We start from the raw sequence: 24,990 nt of genomic DNA, 5'->3' as shown, positions 1-24,990 counted from the left end.
CATTCATTCAGAGTAAAAGTAGCAAAAAGGCTTGAAGTGGGATTAAGTGAGGAAACGTAAGCTATTAAGGGACCTTTTGTTTTTTGGCAGGCTTATTTCGGGGATATCTTGCGATGAAGTGCACTGCTGTACCAGGAGTGGGACACAGCAGTTGTATATGAGCATTATAACAAGCAATCAAAGAAATAATTGCCGCCTGCCAGTATGTGCTTTTCCAAATCGCAAACATGGCAAGAAATTATACAGCTTGCTTTCTACCATACTAACAGCTCATGATCACTGTATGTTGACCATTACTGTGAATACTCTTAAAGGTGCCTATTTAAGGTCACTAACTGATGAACCATCCTCTATAGAACACTCCAACGCCACACAATTTTCAACCGCACGTTATTAAACAAGTTCCAGAAAGTTTTTTGGTGTCTTGCTGCCTAATAAGAAGACATATCCACGGCTTTCCAAATATATTCAAGTTTGTATTTGTACTCATGCATGCTGACAAACCCAGTTTTGTGCCACATGGTGTATTATGTCTTACATCGATGTTTTTTTTTTTTTTTCTTTTTTAAATGTATCATGTCAATTAGTGATAATTGTGTCAATCTTTTTTTTACAGGTTATTTTGTATGGGTACCGAATGTGCCAAAAATGTGCCAAAAATACATTTTTTTTGTGACTAACAACTCAATGTAATGTGAATTATAACCATCACTCGCACTTTGGTACAACAAACATACTGCACATGGGCACGGAGCCAATAGCATGAGCACAAAGTCTTATACCTTGCACATTTATTTAATCTCACAAGATTCCCATTAAAAAAAAATAACCAAGAAATCTGCAGAATGATTAATAAAACTTAAATAATTAATGAAACATACACTTATGTAATTTGATACTGTAACATAAGTGTCTTTATTATTGCTAGAGAAAGACCATTACTACATATAGTATTCTGATCATTACTGCAGCCCTTGATGTCGACTACTCCGTTCTCAGGTTGGAAAACATTTCTTACACAATACCATGAAATGTGTCAAGTAAAAACTGCTGACAACAGGCCAAAACATACCTCACTCGTGTGGTCCGCTAATGGCTTTCATCCGCGCTGACCTCCCTTCCAGCCTACTGTCCCCGCCACACGGGGCCCACTGAGTTCCTGCCTATCTTTCAATAACTTCTATAGGAGCCACGGAGCCATGGATAGACACGAGTATCACAGCAGGTCCCGATCTGCAGACCAGCGGCCCACAATAGAGCGCCCCGCATCCCGATCACGCTCCACTGAACGCCCCCACGACTCATCGATGATGAGGTCCATGCCGTCTCTACCGTCTGGGAGGTCAGCCCCTCCCTCACCTGCCATGACGAGGTGTGACCCAGACTGGAGTCGTCAACCAACTCATCACAATTTCAGACTCTGGCCTTCGTTAGACAGTGACTTCCCTGAGACAGTTTAATTGTGAGGGAAAATAAGATCAACATGAAGTTAGGATTTTCATCATTTTTTGATCAAACTAAGTCTTTCAAAATAATATACTGCTAACTTATTGATCCCCAGTTAGTTAACAAGCAGCATCAGTTAGCAGTACCACTATTTTTTTAGACAATTAAACTGCTACATAACTGCTCATGATATGAGCTGATGTTACTTTAGGCCCCAGAAGGTAGACACACATGCTTAATATGTTGACTAAACTCAAAGCAAATACTCGCACTCACCCTGAACCAACTAACCCGACTAACCCAGAACCAATAAGGGAACTCATTTCACCACCGCCCAGCTTACACAATCCCAATACCTGCTCCCTTTCCTTATTTCACCTAAATGCACCCACCTTTCCCATTTGTGTTTTTGATCACAAGAGTACTGATGCTGCATTTTCTTTACATGTCCAAAGCACGCTAATCTTGGCACCAGATACCGTGCTGATTCATTTTGATTTTGGAACACACTGCTCATACACCTGTGTGAGTATAGCAGTGTTGGGTCCACTATACTTTTGTTTTGTTACTAACATGGACCGATGCTTTTGTAACCCTTTGATGGCATCCTCTGTTCGTTTTCCTTTCTGATTTGAGTTCAAGCCCTTTTGGAGACGGTCCGAACGCATGGTCGCAATGGTCTGCTGATTCTGCATTGAACTTTTTTTCTTCTTGCAGCTTGACGACTGACTGCACATGCGTTTCAGTGCCTCTTTTATTTTTTTTTGTTTTTTTGCAGCTCAGTTCCGAACAGTCGATGTGTCCCTTCACTCCCATGCCATGTGCCAAACGTCATTAAGCGCGCGTTGTCTTTAGGGATGCAAAGTGCACTGACTTCTTGATAATGGTGTCAACTACCTCACGTTGACCTTAATTTGGTCAAAGTAATTAGTTGAATCAATGTAGATTGAGGATATTAAATATGTATTACACATTCTATTATTATTTACTGATACAGGTTTCTTTCTGCCCTACGTTTTACATGTGTGCATCCATACGACCACTGATTTGTGTCTTACCTCACTTTCAATAACTTTGTGTCATATAGGGCGCACCCTCGTAGCGGATCAGTCCAGACCAGTCCAAACAGTACGCCAATGTCCCACAGACGAGGTCGGCAACTCCCCCAGCTTCCATCCACCGGGAAAGACAGAAGTAAGTCACCCAGTTGTATTTTCTCGATTTATAATTGGTTTGTATGTGCAAATGCTGTCCCTTGATAATATTGTGGGTTAGTTGTGCAATATCACTCAGATTTCGCAATGGGAATATTTAGGCTTCTTTTTCTTTCTTGTGGTCTTAATAATTAACTTACAAAGAATTTTCATAACATGTCGACACGGTTCCCTTCTCATTTCCCTCGTAGAAGATGGAGACGAAGGACCCGAGCCTTATGAAGGTTTGTACCTATGTGTGAGGGTTTAAGTCTTCAGAGTGAGGGGTGTTTGAGCCATAGCTCACGCTGAATACCCAAACTCTGTCTGTTATGGTGGTTGCAGATGTGGTTGATGTAGTGTAGTAGTGTACTCCCGTTTTGTCGTAATATTGTTGCCGTGTTACTAGCCTGTCTGGATCCCAACATTAGTGTTCTCTTCTAGTGTGTCTTTGTTTTGAGTCTGTAGTGTTTGTTAGACTGACCTACCTCAGACAAAGTTCTACTTGATTATTTTTCACCAGTACTTTTGCCTCATTCTTCCTCTTCTAAAGTGATATTTTAAGATAAATAACATACGATATTTTAAAATCGCTTTACACATGTGCTACAAAGGTTGATGCGATTAATTTCAATATTGGTTTTTTTAAAATTCTAATTCTTGGTGTGGTTTATGGTGATTGGCAGGGAGGGCTGGGACAAAGCTTGCAGGAATTAAAAAGCACAGACAGTCCTGTAGGACTTGTCAAAGCATTTGCAAGACTCTTTCATCATTGTCAGAGTCCATTAGGGCTTACCTTGTCTTCTGTATACGCAACTCTTCTCTCTGTTGCTCAGTCCTGCCTTCCTTCAGTAATTATTTCAAAGTTATGCTCTCACTGTCTGGGCCACGGCTATCTTTTTTGAACTCTCAATTTTTTCTTCATGTGTCCTTATCATTCTTCCTGCATATGTATTTTTTTGTTTCTCTTAACTGTACATTTTGAGGTATTACAAACTTTGCGTGTTTGTGGACATTACAGTTTTGCTGTGCACTCCCACAAGCTTGCAATAGAAGTCAAATAAAATGTTTTACTTGTTTGGCAGTAGGTTGAGCCGAATCTATGACTGGCCCCTGACTAATCCAGAGAGGATTTTAATCTCCTCTCGGATGTGAACTGCATGAATGTAAATAATGTTTGATATTAGTGCATAACTAAATTGTTGTGAGTCATACTTCCATCCTTCCATTAGAGGGATCACTCGAGGAATTTGGGTTACTCGGACATCAGGATAGTGGCCCAGGTGTGTTTATCGCTAACGAAACGGATTTGGACTTGTTTAAATGCGTTGTATTTTTAAACCAATATTTATTTTTCTGCATGTTATCGTACTCCCTGTTTATATAGCATTTTGATAATGTGGCATTAGTGTCAGTTGTAGTGCCTCTTGAATACATGACTTATTTGAGAATAAGAGTTCCCAGTAAACCGAAATTTGCTGACAGATTTAGTAATCTTTGCATTTATATTAAAAGTATGAACTGCTTTAATGTAATTGCCCAATGTTCGGAATTTTTGACCCACTTTTTGTTTTTCCACCAGTAGCATATTGTACAGAAAAGATTCAAAGTGCACCAGTAAATGGGAGAAAAGGCAAGTCAGTTCCCTGGCATGTGTGATTTCCTCTATATACTATCCCTGAACAAAACTGGTTGGCTGAGTGTGCCATTCTCAACTTTCCTACTCAGACTCTCTCTCTATTGTGATGTGCTGTGATTAAATTAGAGGCATGCATGGGTAGTCAGTACCTGAATTTAAATGTCATATGGATATCTTTGCTATCTTTGCTGCTTCCATAGAGCATCCTATACGCCATCTGTTCTGTCCTCCTTAACAAAAATCCACAATTCAAAGCTTCACCTTAAAAAAACGTTTCAGGAATAAAATACAAACCATTGAAATTTCCTTCAAGCTAAATATGGCATTAAAAATGATACCAATATACTCAGAGCATCTCCTTTTTTATTCCAGGGGCACGTTCTGCAACATGATAGATATGCTTTGGTTAAGAAGCAAATACGCCATTACTGTTAGTGACCAGGAGATGGCGTGCATGTCATAAGTAATGCCCAAATAAATGACAACGGAGCTGTTCATTCTGTGGTGCTGAATAGGAGAAGCGCTTTCTCTCTTTTGTTTGGATTTAAACAACCATACACTTGATTTCATCTTTTTAAATCAGGTGAATTTTTATTTAAAAAACAAAAAAACACCTGATTTAGAAATGTATTAGATTAAAACTTGGACCAAAGTGTATTTGTGTACTTTTTATTCCATCTTGCCATAAGTGTATTTGTGTATTTTATGTGTCTTTTTAGAAGTAACATGGGAGGACCAGCAGCGAGGGCTTAATGGCTCGCTGTCTGATGAAGGGATGCATCCCTTCCTCAGTGTCACAGGTTTGTTGGTCTGGGTGTGTATTTTGCCTCTTCTAATGCCCTGTGTCAGTTTCTTGGAGTACTGGCCTCCTGAAGTCCATCCACTTCCAAAAAAGAGAAAAATGATCTAGTAATGTCAGATTTGTTTCAGATGTTGTTGTTTGAGGCATCTTAATCATCAGATTTATTTTATGTTATCATGCAGTCTATGGATGACTTCCTTTAGTTTGTCTTTCTTGCCTTTGTGCGTGGTGTTGCGGTGCTGCATGGGGTTGATACGTCTGGACAATAATAGTAACTGTATTTATTAGGGTAGCATGGTAGCAAAATGTGTCTTTTGAATCTCAGCTCAGGCACTCTCTTGTGGAATTGTCCTTGTGCTTTTTTGTGTGTTTCCGTCTGTCTACTGTGACTTCTTCACACATACCACAGACGTGCACAAAATGTTAAGTGAAGACTATGTGCGAATGTGAGTGTGAATGGATGGCTGTGCGCCGTTTGGAACTGTAAAGTGTAATATGGTGAATTATACTAAACCGAATTCATGCATTAAATTGTTAATGTGCATATCTATGCACTAAAAGTCAGTCAATAATGAGTGCAAATGGAGATGTATAAATATGAATATTTTTTTAAACAGTGCATACATATTATATTGAATATGTTGTAGTATGCTGCAGAGGGCCATAAAGAAGATGAATAACTGTCCATGATGGAGAAAAGTTTGTTTGGTCCTCACTAGTCCCCACTGAACTAAATGCTTCCATCTTCAGTCCCATGATGGACAGTCTTCTTAATTGGTTTAACACCACAACACTCATGACCATGCTGCATTTTTTTTTTGTACAGTATCTGTTAAGACTTCATATCAATACAGTACAGTATTTATATGTCTAGTTGTCCTGTTTTCATATAATATCAATATATCCAATAACATGAGGTTGGTCAAGACTTAAAATTTCCCTTGTTGAGACAATGATTTGATTCTCCTAATTGTGTGACTTTAGCTTGCAAGAGATGAAAGATGCTAAGGCACATCACAAGACTCCCAAATTATTTTTAATTAATGTGGCACTCCATTATTGACCTACATTTTCAGCTAATGTGCTCAATGCAAACTGCCCAAAAAAATTTGATCGGGAATTCGTCTTTAAGATAAGTTTTTCTCTAGCTGCAGTCATTGCTGCTTTGTCTTTTGCGACAGCAAGAAAGAGACAAAGTGAAACAAAGAGCTGTGGGAAATAAGTCACAAGCTGATTGTTGATTCAAACACGTTTATTCACTGAAGAAGGCAAAGCAAATATTTGCCAGAACATTTACGTGTTGAAGTTGGCTGAAAATGAGGAGGCAATAGTGAAAAGGAGAAATATGTGACTGGATGAAAATGAACAACCTGAACTCAGGCAGTGGATGTGTCACCACTTTCTTTTGAGTTAACGCTTGTGTGTGCTTAGCTGTCGTCAACTTTCTCTTGATGTATTTCCCAATGCCTTAGTGCTTGTGTGCCATTTCTTTTATGTGCAGCTCTGTATTTGTGTCTTGTAATTATAATTTTACATATTTTTTTCCAGACTTCACAAAGTTGACCTATAGAGGCTCAATTAACTTCTCCCCCCCTCTTCTTACTCAACCCTCCTTCACTCCTCCAACTCCCAGAGGCCTCAAGTTTCTGTCTGCTACAGTGCATTAACATATCTTTATTATTACAGATTTTTTTTCCTTTAAAACACAGAGCCTTCCCCAATTCCCACTCCTTTCCAGTTATCTAATAATGAAAATCTCAGCTTCTACCTCAGCCTCTTACAGCTTCTTATCCTCTTACAGTATTTTTGCTTTTATGTCCATAGTGGAGTTTTGTGTGTGCGTCTTTTTTTTTTTTGTATGTGCTTTATGTTCTCCGTTGACCATTGTTTTGTCACTGTATTGTTGTATTGTGTGCCCCCCTTCCCGAGCCTTCATCCTCTCACCCTCGCTATCCAAACAGTGGCCTTCTCGGTGGTTACAGTGGTGATGTCACATTCCCTCGAACTTCACTCCAACCCCTTCTTGCATCCTCTCATATCCATCTTCCTCTCTCCTCTGTCTTGTCTGTCCATTCTGGATGTGATCCCAGAAGACACTGCCCCACCAAGTTGGACGAACTCAGGTCTGTCCTTTCTTCATCATCTTCTTCCTTCTCTCATTCTGCTTGCATCATCGCCCCCATCAAATCCTCCTGGCTTACCCGTGCCATCTACTTAGACTGAATTCAGTTTTTTTCTCTTTTTCTTTTTTTGCTTTGCTCATTATTTGTGCTCTATGTTGTCTTGGTCATCATGCTTGTAGCTTTTTGGCCATTCTACAATTTAGACTGTGTGGCATCAGCTAAGAAGAATCATCTTATTATCACAACAGTGTGGTCCTTGTTGTCAGACACCATTCATTTTTTTGTTAAAATTAAAGAAAGAAAAAAAAAAACATCAAACTGAAAAAAATGTGTTGAGACACAAATTCCGCATAGAGACACTTTGGGGATCTGACAGAATTATAGTTTCACATAATCAGTGCAAAAAGTATTAACACAGTACTCCAGGTATTTATTAAAAGACAATTTATAGCGTACAACCCAGGGATAGGCATCTTAACACAGATCGTAAAGCAAATATAAAATACTCTGAATTACATTTATTTGCTTTACCACAGTGTTGGACACACTTGATCCGCTTGCAGGTCTGAAGACACATTTTCTACAATTACACTTCTTTGTTATAAAAAGAACTATCTGTAAAAGTAAACATAAAGCCAATTCTTATAAAATGTGCTTTGTAAACATGTTCACCTTTCTCTGTCTGTGTGCGTGCGTGTGTGTGTGTCACTGGGGATTTGACATGAGCTTTACATTTGCATTTATATTCTTTATTTATATATCGTTTGACTGCCCAATAAATGCAACAAATTCAGGATGTACCTGCCTCATGCTCAGTTTGCTGTGGTAGGTTGAATGAAGAAATGCATGGATGGCTTAGATGTTATTAGTATTGTTCATAATCAAATTTAGACAGTATTTGTCTTCATACTTGGACACTTTACAAGGGCTATTCCCATAATTTGACCACAAGCGTCACCATAGGCACATATTAAATTATAAATATGGTTATTGTTGTAAAAGACAATATATATTTATATCGTTTGCGCATAACCCATAAATAGATTTTTTTGACTGTTTGAAAGCTTCCATGCAATTTGATTGGCTATCATTTGAGGAGTTATTGTGTAACTGTGATTTCAATTTTGAATCGCCGCAAAACAAGCGGCCGTGACTTGCTCAGTGTCTGGCGGCCCTGAGAGAAAGTCACTTGGTGTGTTCAAGGATGCTCAAATGTTGTAGCTGATCTTCAAGGGATTGAAGTTTTGATTTTTAGATGATGTTGGAGAACATTGCTAAAGGCAAGGGAGGAGTTAATGGTGTCAGTGGGGCAGAGGAGATGGATCCAGTGGGTAGGTGGGTGATTTCATGCCAGAAAGAATTTTGGAGAGGGCAGCTGCCGTTTTGGGTGAGAAGAATGAGAGGCGCTGGGTGGGAAGGCGCATGCTCCTTTCAGGGGTGATGGCAGAAGAAGTAACTAGTTGGTTCTTGATGTTAACATTTAAAAAAAAATCAAATGAATGAATTAATTACTCATAACACATTTTGAACAGAACAAGAATAGCTGGATAACAATACCAATTTGTTTTTTAGAGAATGATGCCCTCAATTGATTGAAATTATTGCAACATGAAGATACAATTAACAACATTAAAAATTTGATTTTAATTGGTTAAGGATGCTGTTTATCAAGTGTCTAATGTAAACATGAAGTAATTCACCATTATTTTCCATAAACACTGAAATTATGACTACAGAAGAATTTGAACTGTGTTACAAAGTTTGTTTGTTTACTCACTCATTTGATTTCCAAGCTGACCATTCACTTTTCTGCCATTTGACTGGTCCTGTTCATAGCTCATGACTCATAGCACACCAGAACCTTGTCACCCATCACTGCAGTGTTTACCGCCACCGTGCTTTCTTACTCATTATTGACCTCCATATGACAACTGTAATTATCTGCTCAGGTATTGACATGGAGGAGAGGACCAGGCAGATGAAGATGAAAATGAACAAGTACAAGCAGGGAGCTGGCTCTGATTCACGGCTGGAGCAGGACTACCACAAGGTAAAAACATGTCCATACACCGTATCAACATGTAAATGAGATTTGTGGGCATAATATTCACCTCTGCTTTGCACACTTAACAACTTCACAATAGTGTGGATCTTTATCATACCAGACCGTATAACGGCAATCCAATATGGGTTCTCACATGGGAACTGGTTGAGCATACTTCCATGCATCTTCTAGTACCCTGCTGAAGGTGTTGGTATAGCTGCTCTGCTGTTTCATGGCCAAGATGAAAATGATACTGATCTTCCAGAATGTGTGGTTCAATTTCTCCTTAACCCCATCAATATGTGGCCTGCACTTATGGACACCCTTATAGGCAATCCATGAGGAGAATTAAATCCCAATAGCTAAGAACCACTCAGGTTAATGTTGACTGTTGGCCTTCTTGGTCTCACGATCGTTGCCCACATGGGAGTCCCCAGCGGGAATGCTCCCCAGAACCACTGCCAAGGACTCCAAAAAAGCGTGACGACTGAGCTGCTGTTTGGTGTATAAGCTGCCAGCATTACTCTATCATACCCATGTTTGTAGGTAACACAGGGCAACTCCAAACTTGAAGAGAGTTCAACCCTTCTCAAGTGGCCTAGTTCTAAAGCCCGAGCTGTGTGTCGAGGCAGGCCGACTATATCTAGCTGGAGCCTCTTGACCTTGCATATGAGCTCCTTGTCAGAGAGGAAACGTTCCACGTCCCTTGAGCAAGCTGGTTCAACTGTTGTAAAATAAAGGAACGTGACTTCGACAGTTTGCAGAGTCAAGTGTTTACTACTCTGAAGTGATCATAGACATGTTTAGAAGGCTTGACCACAGCCTGCCGTCTCCCAAAGTGTAGCTGCCCAGCTTTCCTTTTATGTCTGTGTTATGAATACCCTCACTTTAGACGCAGTAAGCGTGCTGTAAAAAGCAGATCACCTTATGAATTGTTTGTTGAGTAATATACTTCTCGGAAGCTCCATTGGCAAACAACATTCCACATTTCTAAAGAAGACCTGCCAGTATTTACCCTTAGTCACACTCAACACTAAATTCTACTATTAACATTCCTCAAAGACCGTGTCAGTGATATTATTAAATGTACACACACTTGGGTAGCATTCCAAAAACATACATGTTACATTAACTGAAGAGTAACACTATTATCTCCAAAGCTCCTTGTTGAAGATGAACTCGGGTTCACTGCATCCTCCTCGGTAGAATTGCTTCCATTGGCATCACCCACAGTACTCTATACTGCTTTCATTCATACCTCAAAGACAAAACTCAGGTTATTCAGCTTGTCATTTTCATCACTAAAGGTATGCCCCAAGGCTCTGTCCTGGGGCTTCTGCTTTTCAACAATTACCTCTCCCTGGGCCCCATGCAAACCACTCTCCTCCCTAGGTCTATACTAACTATATATTTGTATTTTGAATTTGTTTATAACATAAGCAGACAAATATTAGAGCCATTAGACTAGTCTCGTATATCTTATGCTGTGTTTATGGAATTGAATTTATTCTGCTTTTAAACTTCCAGGAACACCATGAGCTTATTTTTTTCATTGTTTGTTTGTTTTAGTGAAATTTGTCAAATAATTTCCGTTCTGATAAACTTTAAGTGTAGACGACAGATAATCACAGTATTCACAATAAAACTTTTTTTTATTTTATTTACCGCGACAAGCAGTATAGAAAATGGATGAATGGTTCAACGTTAGAATAGTACTGAGTTGAGTGTTTACTTGCGCGATTTTGTGTTATTCCCCCACCCGCTCTGCTTGACAATATCATTCTTCTTTCTGCTCATGGTGTATGTTTTTCTTTCCCTGCAGCTTGGTAGCTGCCCTTCAAAAAGAAAACGATGTACTTGGAAAACCTTAGAAACGTTTCCAGTCAAACAACAAAAGAACTACAACCTGTTTTCTGCTCTTTTCAGCATTCCAGTAGAGATCCAAGGGGTTCAGATAACCTGTCGGCAAAGTCATCAGACAGTGATGTTAGCGACGTGTCCGCTGTGTCGAGAACCAGTAGCGCCTCTCGGTTCAGCAGCACGAGCTACATGTCTGTCCAGTCTGAAAGACCGCAAGGAAATCGCAAGATCCGGTAAGCTGACCTCAACTTTAAGGGAAGAGTGATTTTTCTTTTTTGCACTTTCAACCCAACATGCTGTTTTCACAAGTGGACAAACTCCCCACAGCTAAAATGTTTTATTCCTGTGTATGGTCCCACGCACAGACATTTTCAACAGTGGAATTGTTTGTACCTGGTTGAGCCTCAAGAGGAAAATGCACCAGATAGCACTGTGTCATTTTCTCACCCCCAATGAGTTCAGGTTTGGCTCTGTTGTAGAAAAATCTTGAACCAAACAGTTGAACTCTGCTGCTTTTAAGCTGTGGGAGAAGCTTATCCACAACTGGTCTTGACTTCTGAAATAATCAGAAGACATTGCATCATTTTGGTGCTTCTTGTATCAGATTAAGAAATAAAACTAAAAAAATAATAATAATAATCATCTTGCATGATGCTTCGCAGTAGTTCTACATTTCTGTCTTCTGTTATTGCTCTGCCTGCTTTTGATTTTGGCTGCATTGTTTCCTTGTGTTTGGCTTTATTTTTGTCACTTGACACTTCTCATGCTTTTGTTTGGTTTTCTTTCTGCTGTGCATGTGCTGCTGTCTTGCTTCTGCCTCCATCTACAGCCATTTGCGATCAAGGAGCCAGTCGCGGGAGGGGGATGAGCATTTAGTTGATGTGCTAGAAGAGGAAGAGACAGGCAGGAGAGGTGGAGGTGAAGGGACAAGGGTCAATAAAGACGGGCACGTGCAGGGAGAGAGAAAGGGATCAGGGAATAAAGTAGACAAAGACAAGCGGCAGCATGAAGAAATGCTGATGAAAGAAGACGACTTGCACCAGAGGAGTATCTCAGAGACTGACCTCAGGTAACAAGCTTGGCAGCCTCGAACTGCAAACTACTACTATTCAATATCAACCTCAGTTTGCCCTGTTGCCCATTTACTTTTATGTGAAGGATCAGCATTGTGCATGCTTCCTTAACGGTGTTGAAGCAAACACCAGCATTTACAAAAAAAAAAAAAAACATTACGAGACAAGCACAGAGAAACCAAGAGAGCACTCTCAGATCAATCTTGGTGTCATTGATAGACCTAAAGCTAGCTCAACTCTCTGCATCTTAATGTACTGTATCTATTTTAGATTTGTTAGCTCTCTGCAGGTTGCGTTTTAAACCCATACACATTTTCTTCGGCCAAATTACAAATGGGAACATTTCACTAATTCTTAAACAATCTCCTTGAAATTATTTTTTTATGTGTCAGAGCAAGGGCTCCAGTTATTTTGAGTAGAGTACAATCAATGATGGTCCCTTTATTCTAACCGCATGAGAGTATTCCTATTTGACAGAAATAAAAAGTCAAGACCAAATCAGGGCACGTGTATTTATAGTTCGAGAGAAAGGCTACGCTGTCCCAACTCTGAAGTGGAATTCACAGCAGGTGCCAAGTTGGTTCTACTTATCAACGCAGTAATCTTCAGTATCTCTTAGGGCTTAAACAAAACAAATTACAATAAAAGCAAGGCCCCCTATTAAGGCCTTTACATGGCACCTGACTGCAAAACACATTTCGGAAAGAAAGATGCAGATCAAAGTAGATACAACGTTTTCCTATATTCAGGTTAAATGTAAATGAGCACCCAGGAATATAGACAGCTGTAATTTGTTTTTACTTGATGGCTGCACTGTGTTGCTTCACTGTGTGTCTGTGCTGCTCAGTGTCGTGTCAGTGTTTTGTCCTAATCCCTCAGTGTTATTTTGTGCCTGATACTTTCATTTTCCACAACATTCCACAACTTTCCCTCGATTCACCCCAACCTTATTTCCAGCAATGCTACCACCATTATTATTGCCCATCAGTTCACTTTCAGGAAAGCGCAAAATATTTTTGAAGACATATTTAGGCAAATATACATAAGTCAATAATTCTAGAGCTTTAGTCACACCATTTTATTTTCAAACATAATTTTAAAACTTTGCTGAAGGGGCGGGACGATCACGGAAGTCCCGGTTCAAGATGGCGGCGACTCTACCCATCGCTCCAATTCTCTCTTCAAGTCCAGGTTCCAACTCATGTTATACTTTATACCATATATATGGTCAGCACTATCACCACTTCTTGTGGTGAGGAACACATGATTTCACAAAACTGAAAACAACAAAATGACCCAGATATATGATGGTGTTTCCCAACGATATTTACCAACCTGTTTTGGTACAGATTCATTTGCAAAGCCATAATGGTTTTCGATAAGGAGCAAAAATTGTTATAAAAAAAATTGTGTCACATTTAGTTATTTTCTGGACTCTTAATCCATTTATTAAACCTTTGTAGTATTTGGCCCCAACTCTGCAAAGGGCAAAACCAACTTGGGTGGTCCACCATATGCTATCCCACACTCACATTAGCCTACACACTGAACTAACATACTTTAGGCACAAAATTATATTTTACTCCACCACAGCCGGAAGGTTAATTTTTCAATCACTGGAATTAGCCACTTAAATGAAGCTGCAGGTTGCCTAAAATGATAAAATGTTTGTTCATTGCTCATCCATGCACAAACCATGAAAGCACTGAAGCAGAGTGATTCAACAGAAACATCGCTACAAGGTACATTTACTTGTGACTCATCCCCTATGTATTCAGGTCACAGTGTAAATACACATTTACTGCACATTAAACGGGCCTGCTAACATTGGCTTGGTGGGCAAACATCACCAAAGCCAAATGTGTTTTTCGTCTCATGAGAACTTCTGTTTCACAGAAACACAAAATACACTTGCACACCAACATTTGCGCTCACACAGTTTTGTTGTGTCCCGTTGACTACTCGTTGAATTTCAGTTTCCATTAATGCATTTAGAGCTCGCATCTCTTCTTCAAATATGGTTCACCAGTATTGTTGCCTTGGTAACTGTTCATTCATGGAAGAGTAAAGACCAGTGTTTTCAAGGGCAGAGACTTGGCATCACTTAAAGGGAGGAGAAAATATTTGCTTAAACCCTTGTCCATCCACACCATTTCAACAACAACTTGTCTAATGGCCAAAGGAGAATTTATATTTCTGGGGTGAATTATTTTAAAAAGAATTAGACTTTCATTTGACTTGATTTGTTTACAAGCAATTGTGCCTGTTTGATTAGTTTAAGAGTATATCAGATTACAAGGCCATGTGTCTTTATCTGCTTCACTAGATTAATAAAGCGTGACAAATAGTCCATTACTTATAGATTGTTAATTTTGAGAAGATCATTTTTGGAAAAGATTGTTGGTCTTCTTTACCTTTTTTACTGCAGTTCTTCAGTATATCGGTACATCCAATATGAAGATTTCCATGTATACCTAAAGTTTTATCTTGGGAATATTTTGATGATATTGCATGTTAGAGTATCTGCATGAACAGGATCATTATGTTCCCTGGCTGCAGAGAAAGTCTGAAAACCTCAAGGCAGGCCAACATTTTCAAGCAGGCACGTTTACCATTTGATGTGCCAAAGCGTTCATAGAGGAAATGGAACTGTAATAGGAGTAGGAGTCTTTTTTTTTTTTTTAATTTATGTATCTTGATGGAAGATTAAGTTTTTCTATATCAGACTAAGGTATTATTAAATCATGATCTAAATTTTGCGACTTAGTGAGACATTATTGTGCCATTAAGAATTTTTGAGGGGAAACAAATCATCACAGATCTTGTATTCAGTTTAAGTGTCGGATCTACTTGTGCTTGGGCAAAATATAGCTTGTATTGTCCAAGAATAAAATTAAGGGGTTTATGCCCCAGACTTTGCTTTTAAGGACTGAACCATCTTGGGCTCTTTAAGGCTGTTTAGAGGGCTTTGCTCTTTGAATGGGAGGCACACAGAGGTATGGAAAATAAATCAAACATTTAAATAAGTTAGAGGAAGACGGTGACAGAATAAGTTGTGTTTTGTTTTATAAACTTGCCCTGGAGGCGTAGCAGCTGAATGTAAATCTTTATCCCTATTCTGCATAATGTGTTTCAGAAAGTTGGTGCAGTACTGCTATGAGGCTATATTCAAAATTCATATTGCATTCAAATTATCATTAAATGTGAGTCAGCACACACCCGCCACTGATTCATCAAATACAATTTAGTTGCTCTACTAGGCTTTTCTGGACTTGAAAACGTTTTTTCTTTGCAACCGATACCTGTATGTTTGTGCTAACAGTGATTGATATTTCAAACAGTTTATAATTCCCATCACCTTGTCTAAATAAAGTTCCAGCTGACAAAAATAACAATCCCAAAGCATAATGATGCCACCATGCGTCACTGTTTTTGGAATTATGCACAAAAATGTTAACCCTGGGAGAATATAAAACAGTGTAACCACATTATTTCAGTTGTTTATTTTTACTTAGTCTCGTGAAAGAGTTTTCTTAAATCACATGGTTGAAAACATTTATCTTGGTCTATTTTTCATATCCCAAAATAGTGGCATTTGAACAGTGGTTGTAAACACGTTTTATATCCACTGTATATAAATGATGGTGTGACAGTGTGTCCTGTTTTATTCAACCACTAAGTATTTTTCATGGCTGTGTGCTTGAAAGTTTCTGAACGTGCTGCAGAGCCATGTTAGCCTTTGCCAATGCCCTGAAATCTCTTCGCTGTATTAACTAATCCAAAGCACTGTGGCATTACAAGTATTCAATATTTATGTATAGAGATGGACTGATCCACAGCAGAGCCCATCTGCACGGGCACAGACATAAACAGTTTTAAAATGCCGAGTGAGTCGCTCTGTTGTCCACACTGTGGACATCTGTTTTACTTTACGAAAAACAGGAAATCAAATGAGATCTACCTAAAAGGAGACAATCTTCAATGCTAGTCTACATAGTTCCACAGACATGATCCTTTTCCAGTTTGAATTGTCTGAACAAGCCCATGCATATTATATATGTAAGTGAGCAGATTTTGCAGAGCCCAGTTTGAGTAACTGATACAATTGAAAACCACAAACCAAATGTGAGTCCTTGAATTCTCTTCAAAAGAGTAAAACATAATGAATTTTGATCAGTAGATCAAGGGTTCTATATTCATCTCCTCAGCGATGCAAACCCCATGACACAAAATATAATTTGTCTTTTAAAGATAACATAAGTGGATGAGCTAAAATAAGATCTTAATTTGGGCTATGGCCTAGATAGGAAGCACTCGACTTGAGAATTAACTCTCATGGCAGTCCAAAGTGAGAATTTATGTAAGGTATGACACGAGATGCAAAATAGGGATCGTTTCATTTCTACCTTTATGACGTGTGGATAAAGTGGGGGTCTTGTACACTGTAAACGGTTAGTCAGGTAAACCACATGATATTGCTACAGATTTTTCGAAACGCTCTAAAGACATTTTAGGTTTTTAGAAGCTTTGTATTGAATTTGGAAAGAGCAACTGACAACCCACTAACCACAAACTTTACTCAGCGGTTGCCCTAAATCATTTATATTACAATCATATCACATCATATTCTTTGAATCTTAGATGTCAAAATAAACTAATAGCCTCCCAAATGTCCAGCCCACAATATGTGGTTGAAAATGATAATAAATGCAAAATTCACTCTACACAGGGAGCCTTTTAGCAAACAGATACACTCTGAGCCCGTAAGTCATCTATATTGTAAGTCATGAATTCTTGTACCTGAACTCTCTCCTTTTCTCCTTTTTATCCCACCCCCATCTCCTCTCACTTTCCTGTCTCCATCCTTTCTGCTTCCATCCTTTCCTTCACTTTCTGTCTCTCTCCTCTCTTATTGCATCCTTTCCGCTGGCCTCTTCCTGTCCTTTGGCCTGTTCTCTCTTTTCTGTTCTCTCCTGCCTCCCCCTGTCAATGGTGGTGGCTGACAGTGACTTTGCATCCAAAATGAAAAACAGGCAGATGGGCTCGTCGGGCGGCGTGAACATGACGAAGAGCACCAGCATCAGCGGTGACATGTGTAACCTGGAAAAGACAGACGGCAGCCAGTCAGACACAGCAGTCGGCACGGTAGGAACCGACGACAAGAAGAGGCGCTCCAGCATCGGTGCCAAAATGCAGGCCATGGTTGGCATGTCACGCAAGAGCCGGAGCACCTCACAACTCAGCCAAACAGGTAGGGCACCGTGCTGACCAACAGCATCTCTACCTATGTGCATCTGTCCTGTGGCCTTCTTGTCTCTCTTACATTGATCTCTGTACTCACTTTTTATTCAGCATGTCCTTTCCCAACCTTTTTACTTAGACAGGCTTTGGACTTGGCACAGGCGAGATGAAGCCAACAACGTGACTTTTTCCTCATTTCTTCCTCTTTCCTCTAGGCTATGTCAACTCCTGGAAATTCTTCTCCCGTTTCCTCATTGCATGTTGTTATTATAAGTCTTATTCCGTTACTGCTTTAGAGTTTCATGAATTATTCTGCTGCTGCTGCTGCCGCTGCTTCTACAATAATCGTTTTGCTGTTTTATTTTGGAATATGTGTCACAGCTGTTAGAGCTTTGTGCTTGTTGCCAAGTTCCTGACATTTCTGTCAGTCATCTGATTCTCATTTGAATATGCCTGGTGGTGTTTTTGAACGCTGCTTCATATTGCTCGTGTGTTTCAGTGTAAATGAGAGAATGTGTTCTGGTAACATTTCACACACAAAAAAATATATATATAATTATTAAGATTTCTCCATTCTTTTTACTTTTTTTCTATTTGGAACTAGTTCTGTTCTCTGAGTTATTGCTATTCTGTATGAATGAAACGTGGTCAGGCAATATGTAATAGTGGAATAGTGGCTAGAACTGACGTTTGGAATTCAGGTGGAATTAATGTAAAATTCCTGACTTTTGTTTAGTTTCTTTTTTGTTTGTTTTATTGAAGCAATTGCGGCTTACTAGATTTCATGACTTGGCAGCACCCAACAAAGGTTGCTGCCTAAATGCCAGCTGAATAAATCAAAGAGTATGTAAACAACAGTAAGAGAGGAATTGTAGTTCCAGGATTCGTTTGAACTCAAATAGAATGATGTTCTCCAGACGAGTGAAGGTTGGCACATTGAAAACGTGAGCAACAACAACAGCAATGGTTAGAGGTTCTAATTAGGGTTAGGGTTTCAAAATAGGGTTAGGATTTCTACCTTGGGTTTAAAACTAGGGTCAGGATTTCAAACTGGGGTTAGGGTTTTAACCTAGGCTTTCAAACTAGGGTTAGAGTTCCCAATTAGGGTTTAAAACTCGGGTCAGGGTTTCAAACTAGGGTTAGGCTCTCAAACTAGGGTTTCAAACTAGGGTTAGGGTTTCAACCTAGGGGTAAATGTTTTAAATTTTCTGTTGTGTTTTCAAAGCATTTTCTTTGGCCAGAAAAGCATATGGTGGAGGAAATCCATTTTGGGCTCAATCGTATGATGTCCACGTTTACGACATAACTAAGTCGAGACATACCATGCTTTCACATAGTGATAGTTGTAAATGTGATATTAGTAAGCATAGTAACTACTTGTTGAAAATGTGAACTTTGTGGTTATAGTGCTCTTGTGAGTTTGAGAAGGCACCAGGGATTATTGTGCCTGACTATTTATTGTTTGTGGATGAGGAGAAGGATTTTAAATTGGTTTCTGAATGTCTAAGGATGCCAGTGTTGTTAAGGTATCACTGGAAAAGCACGTTTTGTCCGCAATCTAGTCTGCAGCATTATTCTTTGTTCTTTGTTTTCGCACCACGTGTAGTGATGCCCATTGGCAGCGGTGAGCTAACCGAGATGAGTTGTGTTTAAACCACCTTTTCTAGGTCCGTGTCCATGTGGAGCAAGCAGAGCTATCCCTAAACAGGGCTGCGGGGTCACCCAGGGCCCTGCCGGACGATGCTGGAGTGATGATGACATAGTTGCATAAAGGCCCATTTCCAGCAACCATCCCTCCAGTGTTCTAATGGTCCATTTTGTTTTCTAATTGTGTTAGAAGGCTAATGGATGATTAGAAACCCCTGAAAATCTTTGTGCAATTATGTTATCTTGGAAAATACTAAATTGTCCGGGTAACCCCAAACTTTTAAACGGGTAATTTATGCTCCAATTACATTCATACAAACAGTGCAAAGCAGATCAATAGAGTGGTTTAGTTTTTGGCAACACTAGACCAAGTTTTCATTTGTCATTTATTTGTTTGTAACCCCTCAAAGGAAAATCCCATTCAGATTAATCATACATATATTTCTTTCATACCATACAGAGAAGCAGACCAAACACATGCAGACTTTCAGGAAGAGCTGTCAAGGTAATGCCATGCACAAGCAGTACTTTCCACTAGAACTTTGAGAGAGAATGGGGCCTTGTTTTACATTAAGTCATATTTAGATTGACCAACACAGAAGAGGATAAAATAAAAAAATAAAAAATACCACTCACCAGTTCGCTGAATGTAGTTGTAAATTCTTAACAATGTTTATAATATCAACAAATTAGTATTTATACTAACAAATGTTGGATATCATTGTGGAATTAAATCAAGGCCTAGTGCAATGCACTTGAGCCAGGCTATACCCTGACTACCAGGCCACCGTGCTTGTGTTGAGACTAATGAACTTCCAATTTTATATTTTTAGACTCCTAGCCACAGACAAAAAAAGACTTCCTCTATTTTCTTCCAAAAGCTGTCAGTCAGTGAGGAAGCTTGATGAGACATGACCTAAAGAAAATGGTAAAATCAGGTTTAGTGTAATGCTGCTACATACAATAGTTTCTTTTTCAATACGGTAACCTGACATTATTTATCCCTCTAGAAGTGCAGTGATTTATTGAAAGTATTGGATTAATCAATAAAAATTTTGATCATCATTTAAATGTTTATAAACCTTATTTCATTCAGAATTGTCAAAATCTGTGAAACTCTCGACAGTAACCATCCTCTGATTGGTATAGTCATCCATGAGAGCATGAATGAATGAATGAATGAACGAACCATACTCGATGTAAACTTGCTGCTCAAACTTGAATAACTAATTTAGCCTTATGCTGTCAATGAAGGTTATTTTATTTTGCAGTGCCATATGTCAGTGTTATAATGTAAAGGAGTCTTCATATGAATGTCGGTAATAGTACAAGTCACGTTTGAACTGCAAGTCTCTTTGTTTAAGCGCACGTTTGTGCGTGTCTGGCTGACATCACTACAGTGTGTTGTGTTTAAAGTGTCCAGGTCCAGATTTGCTTTGTGACGCTCAGGCTAGTCTCCAGCCTCATCAATCACGATGAGGGCCCCTCTGCGCTTCTGGGATATTGCGCTCTTCTTCGGTTGTGGTAGAACGGACAGAATTTTTCAGATTCCCATCATCTGAGGTGCTTATGATTTCCTGTTATGTTGTCGCTGTCCTTTTGGTCTTGACTGGGACCACGTCACAGTCTATGCTTTAATGGTAGTCTCTAGTCATCATGCTTTGGTGTAACCTAAGATTTTCTTTGTGGGTGGGAGGCAAATAAGGACTTTTTCCTTTGAACAGTAGATGAAAATCTTAAACCCAAGTTAAAGAAAAATAATCTAATTTACATATGAGGTTTCAGCAACACATCAATTAACATTCTGCCTCTGTTAGAAATGATCTGCTGATTAGCGTTAGAAACACTTTAAAAACATTACAATATTAGGCAAAGGAATTGTTAACTGTAGCCCTTAATGAGGACATTACATCTCTTCGCACTTCTTATTTGCAGCAGTTCTAATTAACTCAGAAATCATTAACACATGTCACGCTCAGTGCGTGTTCTACTGGAATGTTTGTGAAGCTCATTTCTTCTTCTGCCCAGGTACCGTATGTGGGTGGGTACAAATATACTTCACAAGTGTAAAAGTTAAAACATCACGTGCTGAATGTTTTGCTTAAGCATTGCCATCTACAGTTGCCACGTGTCCTTTGACGCATTTGGCAGAGGACAGTGAGACAGATGGGAGACTAATTGTTGTATCTTTCTTGCTTGACTTGGATCATGACTTTGTTCTCACTTGTGTTGGAACCGCATATTGCCCCTATTTCTTTCATTGCCTAATTTCAGTGACTATTGTAATTTCATTAAATTCTGACCTAATATACTTCTTAATTAAATACATTAACCACAGTCATCAGAAGGAGAAACTCAGAGCAAACTTATATAAAACAATGTAAAAGGAAAAGTTGAAATTGGCAGGTCCATTTAAATTAAACACAATAATAAAAACTCTAGTCACAGGTTTAAAACCCACCATAGCCGATAGTATTGGCACAGTGAGCCCAATTTCTAGTTGGCCAATTTCTGGAGACTGAAAACATTTGAATGACATCAAGTGATCAATAGTGCAGCTTTCTATTTGCATTTCTATTTGTATTTCTATTTGAATTGGTTTCACAACTTTGAAGTTAGCACCATTTGTTTTGACCCACTCATTTTTCCACGTGAGCAAAAGTGTTAGAATGTGACAAAGTAGTGTGTTTTGTTGTCTAGGTGTTCCCTATTTTATTGATCATCTAAATATTTTATTCTTTAATGTCTATGTGATTTGGGCTTCGCCTAAGAAAAGAGGGAATAATACTCAAGGCCACATGGAATTTTATGAAAAAATAAAGCACTGATGAAGGAAAACAACATCCACTGACAAGAAAATCATGCTGGACTCTGAAAGACCCTAAAACAGCTGCTATTGATACAAGCAATCAACATCAGGGCATAAACCAAAGTACTAGAGTTTGCTTTGTGGCAAAGTTGATGAGGTGATGATTAACCGTCAACAAAGTGATGGCAAAGCTAAATTTGAGAGAAAGCAAGAGCTGCTCATGATCCCAAACAAGCTCATCGGTGAAAGATGTGAGATTAACTATTTCCAACCACCAAAGAAACCTAAGGACCAACCGACGTATTGAGCTAGGAAGCAAGTGGATAGGCCTTCACAAGAAAAGTGCAAGAAATGAAGCCATTAAATATGACCCAATTACTGTTCTTATAATGTTCTCTGTTTTGTCCAACTTACCACAGATGTGAAAGTGTCACATTACTGTTGGCTGTGCTGACCTAGATGAAACCTTAAGTGGTACACTTGTGGAAATAGGTTGCGGCATCTCAGTGAGGACAACTTTTGCACCAGTGCTCATGCTGCAAGGAGCTATGTGTTATTGTGCCATATATTCAAAGGTGTTTCGCATTTTCATATGCAGCACCGCATTGCCGTTGCAGTGAGCATGTGAATATTTTTGCTCACGTGTGATTGTGGCCATTTAGCAAGTGCTTGATGGTTTGGCTCTCGAAACTGCAAGATATTGAAGCATTTGTCCTTGGGGTGTCAGCTATTTAATTAACATCCACTCCTTCCATTGTATAAATGCAAAAGTTAAGGCATTTTTGGAGGGAGGGGTCAAGATGTATGAATCTAGACTAGTGTGTTAAACAGACCATAGGGGAAGTATATTCACACTAATGTAAACAGAGAATGAGAGAGGTTTTTTTTTTGTGGGTTTGTGGTTTACAATCAATGAAGAGAAACTGAAGAGCCTATTGATGAATGGAAAATGACGTTTTTAGGTTGAGCATGTGAATGTGATCATCTCATTTTTAATTCCTCCCAAGTCAACACAGCTGTGTTATGGTAGAAATGGTAGGGAGGACAAGAAAAGGAGCCCGACCTGGCACGTGCAGTTGGAGTGGCTGCTACGTGGCTGAAGCCGACTCACACGTAGCAAATCAGCAAGCTGGCAGACTGAATGACAGTTTGTTTTCACTGGCCTCTGTGGATAGCATGGGGATCTGAGGGGATTGTGATACCGGGGATGGAAAATGAATATGAATGAAAATACCAATTATGAATAATGCAAAGAGCAAAAAAGGTGAGCAGAGGGAAATAATTAGTCAATGAAGAAAGCAAGGTTTTATATTTGGGGGGGGGGGGCACTGAGTAGGGAGGTATCTCCATATCTCTGGGTAGAGCTTCTTTGCCCATACTGTCATCTGAGGTTTAAGAAGGCTGGCCCTCTGATTGGTGGAGCGAGAATCAGCTCCCTTCCCTCCCCCCAGAAAAAAGAGGTGCTACAAGCAGCTTCAGGCACAGTCGAAGTCGCAGCTACTGAGGCAACATCCACATCTCTCTAGATAGACTAGCAAACGGCCAAGATTCATTTGCCAAATTCAATTTTGAAGCGTGACCTATTGATCGATCCAATCACGACATTGAGGACAATTGCAAGTCACTATGGGCAGGCAGGGGCACGAGTCCTCTGCTTCAGCTGCTGGGATGCGTATCCAACGCTCTCAGAGTAAGATGAGCTTGTCTGCATCGTTTGAAGCGTTGGCAGTCTACTTCCCCTGCATGAACTCCTTCGATGAAGACGATGGAGGTAAGACGACACTGAGGGATGCTGTGCTTTAGGAAGAGAAGCATGTGGGATTAGTCGATCGTGCTGCAATTAACGTTGTGCCACGGTTGTGCCAACATGCAATTCTGTTTGTCAACCAAGCTGTCAATCTGTCGTAAAATACTCAGCTAAACGATTTAGTTCATGTGATAAGTGATTGCTTATATTTTACTGTGTTGTAGAGATCCTACCAGAATATCTTGAATTTATACTTTTCATATTTGAAGTATTTATATATAATGAGGGACACACACAGGAAGAAATTAATTCAGCAATGTGTCAATGGCTTTTTCATCCACGTTACACATTGTCAAATCCGGTAAATTTCTAATTCCCTTGCCAATCATGTACATGCTCCATTCTCCCTTTTAAAGTGTGCAGCGGAAAACAATGCAAAATGAAGTATATCTATTTTAACACACCCAGCAAGGAGGCTAAACTAATTCATCTTGAAAAAAGCTGTAGCGACGTCTTGCTGTGTCATCAAACTGCAGGTTTATCAAACAACAGTATTTATAAAGACAGTATATGTGTATGTTGGGAGACCAAAAACATTTAGCATTCAGCTTTCAGAACTTTCGAACTAAAGCTTTGTTATATTAGCTTCAATTTATATCCAGTGTTGCTGTTTACCATGTTTTACTTGTGGTCTAGTACACAAAAATAATTACAAGCAATATAATTCCTACCAATTACTGGGACCCTTTTCGAGCATGTATCGAAAAATGTATTTTCTATATGACCTTTATATTTTGGCGCTGGTAGTTAGCCTACTTGTGCTTTGTTAATATTCACATATTTATGGCAAAGGGGACTTCTGGACATGATACTTTGTTGTCTAATTAATTTTATATTTATTCAGAGTGAGCACGTTTGAAAAGCAACAACTTGCAAGCTACTTAATTCTTGTTGTATTGCGCAGCTATACGGGTAGGAGTATTTTTCCATCCTCTTTTTTTTGGTTGTATTTTGTAAGCACAGTAAATGCTGAGAAACATTGCTGTGACGTAGCAATTCAGAAAGGGAAACTTACGAAGCACCTGGACAAATATGTCAGCAGGAATATTACCAGTTCAAAATAGTACTCCGTGATGACGTACAGCCAGACGTCATTCAGTTTCTGTCACCGTTGTTCCCATTGAAAGCTGCAGATGAAGAAGCAAGCTGGATCACTGAGATTTCAAAGCTAAATGGTTTCACATCTGTTTCGTCACATGCAGAATACTGTATGTAGATCATGTCGGACTAGTAGATAAAAGGCCCATTCTGAGGTGATAAGATAGACAATAACACACTTTACTATGTACGTGATCACTATCATACG

The 24,990-nt window shown here is 39.3% G+C and overlaps 1 protein-coding gene across 29 annotated transcripts in view; it reads left to right on the top strand.

The window, feature by feature from the left end:
• Positions 1 to 24,990, top strand: part of rims2a (regulating synaptic membrane exocytosis 2a) — a 91,934-nt gene that overhangs the window by 63,105 nt on the left and 3,839 nt on the right. For 11 of the 29 annotated variants that reach the window (XM_088386543.1, XM_088386538.1, XM_088386546.1 and 8 more), the window contains 9 exons: positions 1,187 to 1,372; positions 2,534 to 2,640; positions 2,852 to 2,884; positions 7,171 to 7,203; positions 9,153 to 9,253; positions 11,174 to 11,340; positions 11,937 to 12,176; positions 17,187 to 17,431; positions 19,529 to 19,573. In XM_088386543.1, the coding sequence (XP_088242669.1) occupies positions 1,187 to 1,372; positions 2,534 to 2,640; positions 2,852 to 2,884; positions 7,171 to 7,203; positions 9,153 to 9,253; positions 11,174 to 11,340; positions 11,937 to 12,176; positions 17,187 to 17,431; positions 19,529 to 19,573 (1,157 nt within the window). Of the gene's footprint in view, positions 1 to 1,186; positions 1,373 to 2,533; positions 2,641 to 2,851; positions 2,885 to 7,170; positions 7,204 to 9,152; positions 9,254 to 11,173; positions 11,341 to 11,936; positions 12,177 to 13,293; positions 13,372 to 17,186; positions 17,432 to 19,528; positions 19,574 to 19,660; positions 23,649 to 24,990 lie in introns of those variants that run through there. The other 18 variants (XM_088386566.1, XM_088386553.1, XM_088386565.1 and 15 more) reach the window with 13 other exon arrangements.

The sequence above is a fragment of the Syngnathus floridae genome, chromosome 10 (genome assembly GCF_059516105.1).
Source record: "Syngnathus floridae isolate MCC-2025c chromosome 10, RoL_Sflo_1.0, whole genome shotgun sequence".
In the NCBI taxonomy this organism is placed as follows: Eukaryota; Metazoa; Chordata; class Actinopteri; order Syngnathiformes; family Syngnathidae; genus Syngnathus; species Syngnathus floridae.
The sequence above is the reverse complement of the archived record's forward strand: the minus strand, read 5'-3'. Positions and strand labels throughout refer to the sequence as shown.